General features: G+C 44.2%; 1 protein-coding gene across 1 annotated transcript in view; it reads left to right on the top strand.

Annotated features, from left to right (window-relative positions):
• Positions 1 to 5040: 5040 nt before the first annotated feature.
• The window catches only part of SNX27 (sorting nexin 27), an 82103-nt gene continuing 76101 nt past the window's right edge, over positions 5041 to 11042 (top strand). The window contains exon 1 of the mRNA XM_024762857.1: positions 5041 to 5543. Coding sequence (XP_024618625.1) covers positions 5224 to 5543 — 320 coding nt within the window. The 5' untranslated portion in view covers positions 5041 to 5223. The remainder of the gene's footprint in view (positions 5544 to 11042) is intronic.

The raw sequence follows: 11042 nt of genomic DNA, 5'->3' as shown, positions 1-11042 counted from the left end.
CTGTAAGAGCCAGGGAGCTTTTCTCTCCGATGGGAAACCCAGCAAATCTCAGAGAGTTGTTGTGTGACAAAGTAGAAGACAAGGGCATCATATGAAGATGACCAGGTAAAGGCCTTTGAAATACTGCAACTACAGAATACTGATAGGAAACTAACATCATTATAATTACACATGAAGCTGACATCAACGCTCACTTACATTAAACCTGTGGCAGATGGTACTAGCTATTCCTCAGAGCCTACACAGCAAACTTTCTTTTAGACATGTGAGCTGGGCATGGGATCCTGGTTTGGACAATCACAGTTCTTCATTCTCCAGGCAACTTCAATCAGTCCAGGTGGTAGGCACATGACTCAAGGAATGGCAAAAATCCTTCCCTAAGAAATTAGATACAGACACTGCGAAAAACAAGGTGTTTTTTGCTAATAGACAAAGAGAAACAGAGATGAGCAAAAATGAAAGGCAGAAGAAAAAGAGGGAGATGACCTTGAGTTCTCTGTGTCAGACCTTAAGGCCTAGGTTCCTATAGCATTTGCTTTAAATCTATGAGCTATCCCAGTGTGGCAGATTATGTTTTCCAGAAATGGCCACCATGATATATCCCATCCCATACACTCTAATTACACTGCAACATCGATACTCCTTCCATGGAGTGGTGGTGTCTATATTCCCTCCCCTTGCACCTGGACAGACCTTTATGACCACTTGGACCAAAAAAGTATGGTGGAAGTGCTGCTATATGACTTCTGACACAGAGTCATAAAAACGCCATACACTATTGCTTTATTCTTTTGGGACATCTGATTTTGGAAACCAGGCACCATGCTTGAAGAAGCCGATAGCCACATGAAGAGACCATGTATAGGAGTCATGCCAACAGCCCTAGATGAGGTCCCAGCAGACAGCCAGCCTCAACCACCAGAAATGAGACATTTCCAGATGAACCCAGCCATCGAGTCACCCCTAGCCTTTGTCTTCCCAAGGGAGGCTCCAGGCATCAAGCAGGGGCAGAGACAAGTCATCCCTATGTATCCGATCTGAATTCCTGACCCACAGAGTCCAATAGAATAATAAATCGATGGTTTTAAACCACTAAGCTTTGGGATGGTTTGTTACACAGCTACAATTAAGGAAATACCCGGTGTCCTCCTTAGCTATGTGAACCAATAAATTCTCTTTTTTGCTTAAGCTAATTTGAATTGAGTTTGTCACTTGCAACTAAAGGAATCTTGATTCATAAACCCTCTAATCTCTAGGTCTTATCCACTCTAGCAAATCAGTTAATTCAGTTTACCAAAAAAGTGATTTTTCATGTGGTCTTCACAGAAAAAAGTACAGAAAGGTAGTGAAAATGAAAGAAGAGTCAGAATTAGTGCAAAGGCCTAAAAAAAGAGCTCTCTTTTTGTTTTCTTCAACTCATGACTCCCTGGGAAATGGCATGCCTTATTTCCTCATTCACGCCATTTAATTTTTCTGCTTAGAGTTGGGTGCTGGCCACTGATCTGCTGAGTGACTTTTTTTTTTTTTTTTTTTTTTGGTACGCGGGCGTCTTACTGCTGTGGCCTTTCCCGTTGCGGAGAACAGGCTCCAGACGCGCAGGCTCAGCGGCCATGGCTCACGGGCCCAGCCGCTCAACGGCACGTGGGATCTTCGCAGACCGGGACACGAACCCTTGTCTCCTGCATCGGCAGGCGGACTCTCAACCACTGCGCCACCAGGGAAGCCCTGCGGAATAACTTTTGAAAATCATTGTACCTTGCTGGATCTACTTCCTTTTTCAAAGGGTGATAGTGGAGGGAGCCATTCCTTTACCAGCAAAATGAGGGAATAGGGCTAGATGTGATATTAATTAGTATTTTTTATTGGATTATAATTGTTCTACAATGTTGTGTTAGTTTCTGCTGTACAACAAAATGAATCAGCCTATGTGTATACATATATCCTCTCCCTCCTGAGCCTCCCTCCCTATTAGTACTCTTAATAATAGCTCTGTGCTAAGTATTAATATTATGTTAGGTGTTTCCCACATATTCTCATTTGGTCCCCACCATGTCCCTCCGCAGCAGGTATTATTAGCCACTTTATGGTCCTTTCCTGGACTAACATTCTATCAACCTTTGTTGAGCTCCTTCTCTTGTGCCTCTCTGATACACTCTGAGGGCATGACAAGTCACATGTAACAAGTTCCTTGTTTTCAAGAAGCTTATGTTCAGATTGGAAAGGTAAAGCTAAACTAAGTATTAAATTGATCGAAACTGAGTAGCACTGACCATAGATGCAACAGGAGTTATATCCATTATCTATTGTCCTGTAACAGATTACCACAAATTTAGCAGCTTAAAACAATACACATTTATTATCTCACAACTTTTGTGGTCCAGGAGTCAGGGTTCAGCTTAGCTGGGTCCTCTGCAGGGTCTCATAAGCCTGCAATCAAGGCACTGGCTGGGCTATGTTCCCTAGTGGAGCCAAGAATCCTCCTCCAAGCTCACAAGGCTGTTGGCAGAATTTCTTGCAGGCTTAGGACTGAGGGCCCTATTTTCTCGCTGTCCACTCAGGGCAACTCTCAGTTCCTAGAGGCTCCTGCAGTTCCCTGTCATGGGCCTTCTTCACCAGCAGTTCGCAACATGGCAGCGTTCTTCTTTAGGGCCAGCAAGAGACTCTCACCCCAGTCAGCTAAGAAGGAATGTTATATAATGTACCTGTAACCATGGGAGTGACACATCATCATCTTCACTATATTCTATTGTCTAGAAGCAAGTCACGGGTCCTGCCCACACTCAAGGGGAGGGTATTACAAAGCGTGTGACTCACTGAAGGGGAGATGGGGTCACTGGAAGGTGTATTTGTTGCAGGGATTTTAAAAAGAGAGAGGGGACTTCCCTGGTGGTGCAGTGGTTAAGAATCTGCCTGACAATGCAGGGGACACGGGTTCGATCACTGGTCCGGGAAGATCCCACATGCCGTGGAGCAACTAAGCCCGTGCACCACAACTACTGAGCCTGCACTCTAGAGCCCGCGAGCCACAACTACTGAGCCTGCGTGCCACAATTACTGAAGCCTGTGCACCTAGAGCCTCTGCTCTGTAACAAGAGAAGCCACCGCAATAAGAAGGCTGCACACCACAAAGAAGAGTAGCTCGCCGCAACTAGAGAAAGCCCGTGCGCAGCAACGAAGACTCAACACAGTCAAAAAAAAAAAAAAAAAAGTGCTTAGAATAGTGTTTGGCACATAGCTACGTTGAGAGAGACAGTCTTTCATGGGTCTTTCATGCTTCTACCCATCTTCCTGGGTATGACAAGAATGCAAAGCCCTGACCGCTTTTTACCAGGGTCATTTCTCAGGGTTATGTTTACAGTTAGCAGCTGTGAGTATTGAAGTAAGCTCTCCCTCCAGGACAAAGAACAGGTTTGCTTACTGCTTCCGACAAAACAGCGGGTTCCCCAGCTGTGGTGTAAGCCCACCAAGTGCACAGCATTCATCTGAGCCCTTCATGTCATCCCTGTGGCACTTGGGGGGGCAAAAGGAATTGATACAAAGGGGCTGAAGCTCAAGTTGCTCCCTATGTCGCGAGTAAAAGTCCTTTGTCTCTGACCCAGGAATTCTGTGTCTTTTATCAGCATCCATGATACAGTAACAAACTAATTTATTAGCCTGCCAGTAGAGTAAAATCAAATACCAGACTTGAGCAGTTAAGTGCTTAAGTATGCTATTTTTCATTATTTTTGCTCTTGCTCTTCTTACTTGCCTTTGCTAGGCATTCTGCACAATATCTGCAAGTTTGTGTTTGGGTAGGTAGCCAAAAAACATCAACTGCTGCCATATGCACAGAACTCTACTGTGTTGTTGGGGGAAACAAAATGAATTTGAAATAACGGTAACTTCAAAATCACTGCTCAATACTGTATGTTATCATTTATACGTGGAGTCTAAGAAATAAATCAAAGTAGTGAATATAACAAAAAAGAAACAGACTCTCAGTTACAGAAAACAAACTAGTTGTTACCAGTGGGGAGAGGGAAGGGGGGAGGAGCGTGATAAGGGTAGAGGATTAAGAGGTACAAACTACTGTGTATAAAATAAATAAGCTACAAGGATATATTGTGCAGCACAGGGAATATAGCCAATATTTTATAATAACTATAAATGGAGTATAATCTTTAAAAATTGTGAATCACTACGTTGTATACCTGAAACTTACATAATATTGTAAATCATCTATATTTCAATAAGAAAAAAAATATGGATACTTTAAAACTTAAAAAACAAAATCATTGCTCAATTGAAATTATTACTTGGACACTCTAATGTCCAGGTCTAAATCACTGAGACCATATAGTTTCCTCCACATATGCTTTTTTACATAGATGGGGCAAGTTTTTATGTAGTTGCAATATATGAAAAGAAAGTTGCACAAAAATAACTGGGCCTTGGTTCCTGTTACTTAACAGCTGGATGACTTTGGTTCAGTTTCCCCATACTGAAATAGAGAAGCGAATTCATGACCCAGTTGTCTCACAAGATTGTTGGGGTCATTCAATAAAATAATGTATATAGGGACTTCCCTGGTGGTCCAGTGGTTAAGACTCCCGCTTCCACTGAGGGGATGGGGGTGGGGCGCCGATTCCATCCCTGGTCAGGGAACTAAGATTCCGCCTGCGAGCCCGCGGGGACTGAAAAAAAAAAAGTATGTAGACACATACGGTACTGAGCGAACGAGTTGTTATAATTTAAGACTATGTTGACACAAACATCAAGTTGTCCTAATATTATTGTTTTTTAAAGATTATGAAATGAAAGAAAAATAAAACATCCTCCACGTCCGCAGATGAATCTGTCACCTCCACTCCAGGCTGGGTTACCTGCTCACCATCCAGAAGGACACTCCTAAGAAGAGCTTGAAAGGTGAACTACAACCCCCAGCAGGCTTTGCGCCCAAATTGCGTCACATAACCTCAGCTCCGGCCCGGGCCCAGCCCTCTCCCCGCCCCCACCATTCAGAAACTACAACTCCCAGGAGGCTTCCCGGCGTCTAAACCGTCCTCTTTCCCCCCGCCCCCTGTCTCCCCTTTACCCGCGCCTGCAGCTCCGTGGCCGAGTCGGGTCCCGCCGTCGGCGGAGCGGGCACGCGCGCCGGGGGTCGCGCGGCTGCTGAGAAGGCCGAGCACGCGCGGAGGGAGTGGAGGCGTAGGGTGGTGGGAGTACGGCTTGCTCGCTCGCAAGATGGCGGATGAGGACGGGGAAGGGATTCACCCCTCAGCCCCTCACAGGAACGGAGGTGGCGGCGGCGGCGGCGGCGGTGGGGGGTCTGGGCTCCACTGCGCCGGGAACGGCGGCGGGGGAGGCGGCGGCCCGCGGGTTGTGCGCATCGTCAAGTCCGAGTCCGGCTACGGCTTCAACGTGCGGGGCCAAGTGAGCGAGGGCGGGCAACTGCGGAGCATCAACGGGGAGCTGTACGCGCCGCTGCAGCATGTGAGCGCCGTGCTGCCCGGGGGGGCGGCCGACCGGGCCGGGGTGCGCAAGGGGGACCGCATTCTGGAGGTGTGAGTATCGGGGCTGCCCGCCGCCCCACCCCTTCCCCTCTGTCCCTGCATTTCCCCTCTACCCCTGTCACCCTCAGGCCGCACCTCCCCTCAACCCCCGAACCGGCCCCCCGCCCCTCCATGGAGGTTGGCCGTTTTACCTCCCCACACCCCGGGTTTCTGGGACCCCCGCACCCTCCCTGTAATCTCCAGTGTCCCAGCGCCCCTACTGCTTTTACCCCTGCCCCCATTGCTTTGGCTTCTTTTCTGCCCCCTTGCCTTCCCCGTTGGCATGCTGCTTTCTGCTCCTCGGTTCCCCTTGCTTTCCTCTTGTTGAACCTCTTTCTGCTTCTGACTGACAGCATCTCCTTTTCTGACCCAGCCACTGTGTGTCCTCCCCAAGTTCTCATCTTGAGCATCATAGTTTCTTGTTCTCCACCACTCCTTTTAGCCCCCGTGGACCGTCCCTTCTGCCCTCTAAACCAAATAGGCAGGACCTTTGGTCGGCTCCTACTTTTCTTCCGGAAACATCATCCCTCCACGCTGCACTCCTTTTTCTTTCCTTAGTTACCCTCTCCTTATGGTTAAGCACTCTCTATATTTTTCTGTCCTACCGTGTGTCCCTTTCCTCCCCTCTTTTTTGTATTCATACTCTGAGAATACCTTCTTTTCTGACCCTTGCTTTTTTTTTTTTTTTTTGATGATGGTGTCGTCTTTGACACGATAGTTTCTCTTCACAGTAGTCCCCTTATCACACCAGTATTTTGAATCTAGTGTCTCCATCACCACATCGCTCTGAGAGCATCCCTGTTCTGGCCACTGTCTTCACTTCTGCACCATACTCATATTTTTTTTAAGTCGGGTTTATGGTAGAGCTCTCCTTAGCTCCTACTTCCCCCAAACTACAGCCCCTTTTGGGTCTTTGACCTCCCTACTTTTTCAGGGCATGCCATTTTCATTCTCTCTTCTAGTCTGTTCTCTTGTGATATCATGCTTGACTTTATCCTATTCTTTCTCTCTGAGGTTGTTTTCCCTTCTTTCTCTTTTTTAGGCTCTTTCATGTTGAAACCCATCCTCTTTCCTTGCTGCAGTGCCTCCTGCTTCATATTCCTTCATCCTTACTTCCTCACCGAATACCTTAAAGCTCTGGCAGGATGCTGCCCTGTCTTGCAGTTTCTTTGCAGACCTCCTCCTACTCCTTTAATCCAGGTGTTATATTTGTGTTTTTATACTTTGTATTAAGATTTGTATAGTGACTGCTGATTGACTGGTAGGTGGTGTATGCTCTCATTGTCTCCATTCTCCTCAGCAGTCTTCAATCCTGTATCTCTCTCCTGCTTACTGACTCTTGTATATTCTTTTTTCACACTTTTGCCCTCTCTTTCAGTGCTAGGATTTGCCCTCATGAATCTTTCTCTCTCTTTTTTTGGCCACTCCGCGCGGCTTGAGGGGTCTTAGTTCCCCCACCAGGGATTGAACCCAGGCCCACCACAGTGAAAGCGCAGAGTCCTAACCACTTGACCGCCAGGGAATTCCCTCTTTCTCATTATTATAAATGTTATTTTGACCATAATTTCCATAACCTTCAGTCTTTCCTCTAGTAGAACAGTAGGTTTATACAGTAGGTTTGATCAAGGTTTCAAGGGGATAAGTATTTTGAAGGACCTATAGAGTAGTCTATCCCTTCTTATTCAGCTTATGCCTCTTACCCTTATCCTTGACATTCTTACTCTATGGTATCCATTCATTCTGTTTCCTCTTACCTTCCACCTCAAGAAAGGGTAGTTCACCAAAGTAAGTGTTTGAAGCTATTATACCTATCCTCTGTCCTTCCTGTAAATAGATGCGTTCTTTTTTCTGTTAATGTCCTATGACTTTTCTGGTACTCTGGCAATAATATATTCTTAATTTTTTGGGTGTCAGGGCATTCAGATGCAGAATGCAGTAGTGACCTTTTGCTTTGTACCTGGGCACCTAATTCTTTTCTTTCTAGATAACTCAAAATCTGTGGCTGATGTTTCCTTCTGATAGAAGCTCTTGGAATTGTCATTTTCCTTTCCCTTTGGAAGTTAACTTTGTATCCAGCTGTTTATTTTTAAATTTAAAACTGAAGTATTTATTTAAAATTATAAATTTATCATAAAGTTCTAAATCATTTACTCTTTACTGGAGTAGAGTACTGTGGTTTTTGCAGCAGAGTCCAGATACAAACTAGGTACTCTAAAGGAGACCTCAGATGATTCCCCAGACAGACAGAAGGACTTGCCTCAGGCCCAGGTTCCAGTCTAGGCCCATTTCTTCTTCTAGAGAAAAGACATTACATTTTAGTGGTGATGAGTAGACAACTTTCTCTCTTTTAGTGGGTGGGGCAAAAAGAGCACTCTTTGCTTAGAGAACCTTTTTCTGGAATGTTGTGATGATTGGACATCTACCTGGCATTGGATTCTCACCTTCCAACTGTATTTTGATTTCCAAATTCTTTGAAGTTTCTCTGCTACTATAGTGAAAATAGTGATAGTTGTAACAGAGCCAGGATAGGTGGTAAATTGTTTGGGTCCTCAACTAAACAGTTTCTTTCTCTGTCCTTCCCTTCTTCCAAAGTCTACATCTTCTCCTTAGGTCTTCAAGTGAGAGGAGGAAAACAGAGACCAAACAGACATTGTTCTTGAGGGATATCTGTATCTGCTACTTGTTTTGATCTTGGTTAGGTTGATGCTAATTTTCCTAAAGCATTCTTTTTTTTCCCCCCCCGCCGACGCAGGGGACACGGGCTCGCGCCCCAGTCCGGGAAGACCCCACACGCCGCGGAGCGGCTAGGCCCGCGAGCCACGGCCACCGAACCCGCGCGTCCGGAGCCCGCGCCCCGCAACGGGAGAGGCCACAACAGCGAGAGGCCCACCAGCTGTTGATCTTAGGCACATTATCTTACTTCAATAAGCCTCAATTTCCTTGTCTGAAGTAGAAGCCATTGCAGACATAAACTGATAGGAACACTTAAAAGGTAATTTTGGCAGATTGCAGGAGGATGAGTATGGACTAGCGTGAGTGTGAGAAACTCCTAGGACCTTCCAGAATATCATATATGTTCCTTCCAGATGATGATCCAACAAAGATCCCTCCCTGAATCAGTCATGGAGAGTGTTTTGATCACTTCCTCTTCAACCCAGTGGTGAGGGAGGGATTCACTCTAGGATTATGGGAATCTAAAGCATTCTTTAGGCAACACTTTTTTCTGTCTCTTACCCATGTTCCTTAAATTAACCTCTCTGTTGTCCCAGGTAAGCTTTGCATGTTGATGAAGTGCCAAGTAGGGTCAGAGTAGGCATAGGTAGATTATTATTGTGTAGATGTAGTTTGTATCGAGTTATAGGTGGATGTCTGGACCTTCTTAAACAGATAATTGTTGATTAAGACTTTTCCCGATTTTAGACACTTTCCTCCAATATGCAAATTATTGTATTCCAATTTTCATATATTGCAGTAGTTTGGACAACTGATAGAGGTTTGAAAGAACAGATGAGATTTACGAGAATAGAAGCTTGGACAAAAAAGAGCATTTTTTCTGTGCATTTCTTTAAAGGCTGCTTACCAAGGCCTTGTCCTAACTGAATCTAGGAGAAGTCATTAAATTAAATTCAATATGGTTTGGTTTGTCCTTTCTCCCTTCAAAACTGACTAGATTCTAACTGGTTAGGGAAAGAGTCATGTTGCAGGCCTTGGTGCTGGAGTATGAACAAGCCTTCTGGGCTCTGAATTTTACTGCAGATGGAAAGTTTTCTTGAATGGCAATGTTAGCCTTCACCTTGTAATTTTTCCAGTGTAACATATATTGAGTGTCTTCCCTTTGATGTATATACACTTGGAGACTAGTGAGTGAAGGATGCTTTCAACAAATAGAACCAAAATAAATATGTCTTTGCATTAATCATATAGCATGTGAAGAAATATTAGACTTCAGGTGATTTTCTTAAGGTTAAGATAGTTTCAAGGGCTCTTGATTGATTTCTTGAGAGATGCCCTTAGGAGGGTTTAAGTGTGCAGTGGATATGGATATTGTACTGTCTATTTTTGAGAGATGAGGTTTGTCTGTTGGCTAGTTTGTTTTGTCTCTTTGGTGTTTGGGTAATATGGTCTTCAGTAAGCATGGACCCTAAGGTTGGCTTGTAAGCATTCAATATCATGATATATTTATGCTAGGCAGAGAGTATATGCCTTACTTCTTTTTTAAAAAAATTAATTAATTTTATTTTTGGCTGCGTTGGGTCTTTGTTGTTGCGTGCGGGCTTTCTCTGGTTGCGGCGAGTGGGGGCTACTCTACGTTGTGGTGCGCGGGCTTCTCATTGCGGTGGCTTCTCTTGTTGCGGAGCACGAGCTCTAGGTGCGTTGGCTTCAGTAGTTGTGGCTCATGGGCTTGGTTGCTCCGTGGCAAGTGGGATCTCCCCGGACCAGGGCTCGAACCCACGTCCCCTGCATTGGCAGGTGATTCTTAACCACTGCACCACCAGGGAAGTCCCACCTTACTTCTTGATAGCTACAAGATAATATAACTTTTCTGTATTAAAGTTAAACCATAAGAAAAAGATGTTTGTGGGTGTATATATATTTGTTTAGTGATAATTTATTTTAAAAACGTATAAATATGTCATGGGCATTCTTTTTTGTTTTTGTTTTTTTAAAATTTTATGTGAAAATTTGAAAATTGACTAAAAAGAGGTTGGGGCCACATGAAATATTTTTATGAGTTAAAAAAGTACATTCTTAGGATCTGCTTTCTCAGTTGTAGCTGAATTCTATTTGGCTTAGATTTTCCAGGTGGGTTTTGTAAATGGTGTTTGAAATCATGGTTATTGATCAAAGGAAGTTTTCATGGCAGTGATCCTCAAGCTTTAGTGAGCGTAAGAATCACTGGGTGTGCCTGTCAAAAGTATGGATTCTCAGGCTCACCCTTTAAAGGTTATGATTCAGTAGGTCTTGCACGGGGCCTAGAAATCTTTATTTTTTACTCCCTGGCCAGGTGTGGGTAATGCAGCCAACATACCCACCCCATACCTGGAGTGAAACTACAAGCCTTTAATTCTCAGTTTATTTTATTGTCATGATTATATAGAGAGTCATTAGCTAAGACTATATGAACAAAGTGATTTATTAGGCTCTTGAAATCCCAGCCCTTAGGAAAATCAGTTCAGTAGATAGTGGACTAACTGTTGTATCTAATCATCTACACTTTATTTTTTGAATCTTGATAAGCTGTTGTAATAAAGGTGAGGGTTAAGAGGTAGAGCAAGTTAATAATTATTATTATATTACTTTGCAATTTGTATAGTGTTACAGTTTGCATAGTGTTTTTACATTTGATCTTCACAAGAGCCTTGTGAGATAGGGAAAATATAAGCTCCTTGGTGGCAGGGACTATGTCTATGCTGTTTCCGTAGCTAAATATCTAGCGGCACATAGAAAGTACTCTTCTATAAACGCTTGCTGAATGAATGTATGAGTATTATCCCTGTTTCATAAGAGAGG

The sequence above is a fragment of the Neophocaena asiaeorientalis genome, unplaced genomic scaffold (genome assembly GCF_003031525.2).
Source record: "Neophocaena asiaeorientalis asiaeorientalis breed wild unplaced genomic scaffold, Neophocaena_asiaeorientalis_V1.1 scaffold167, whole genome shotgun sequence".
Taxonomy (NCBI): Eukaryota; Metazoa; Chordata; class Mammalia; order Artiodactyla; family Phocoenidae; genus Neophocaena; species Neophocaena asiaeorientalis.
This window is presented reverse-complemented; position numbering and strand designations above follow the sequence as displayed.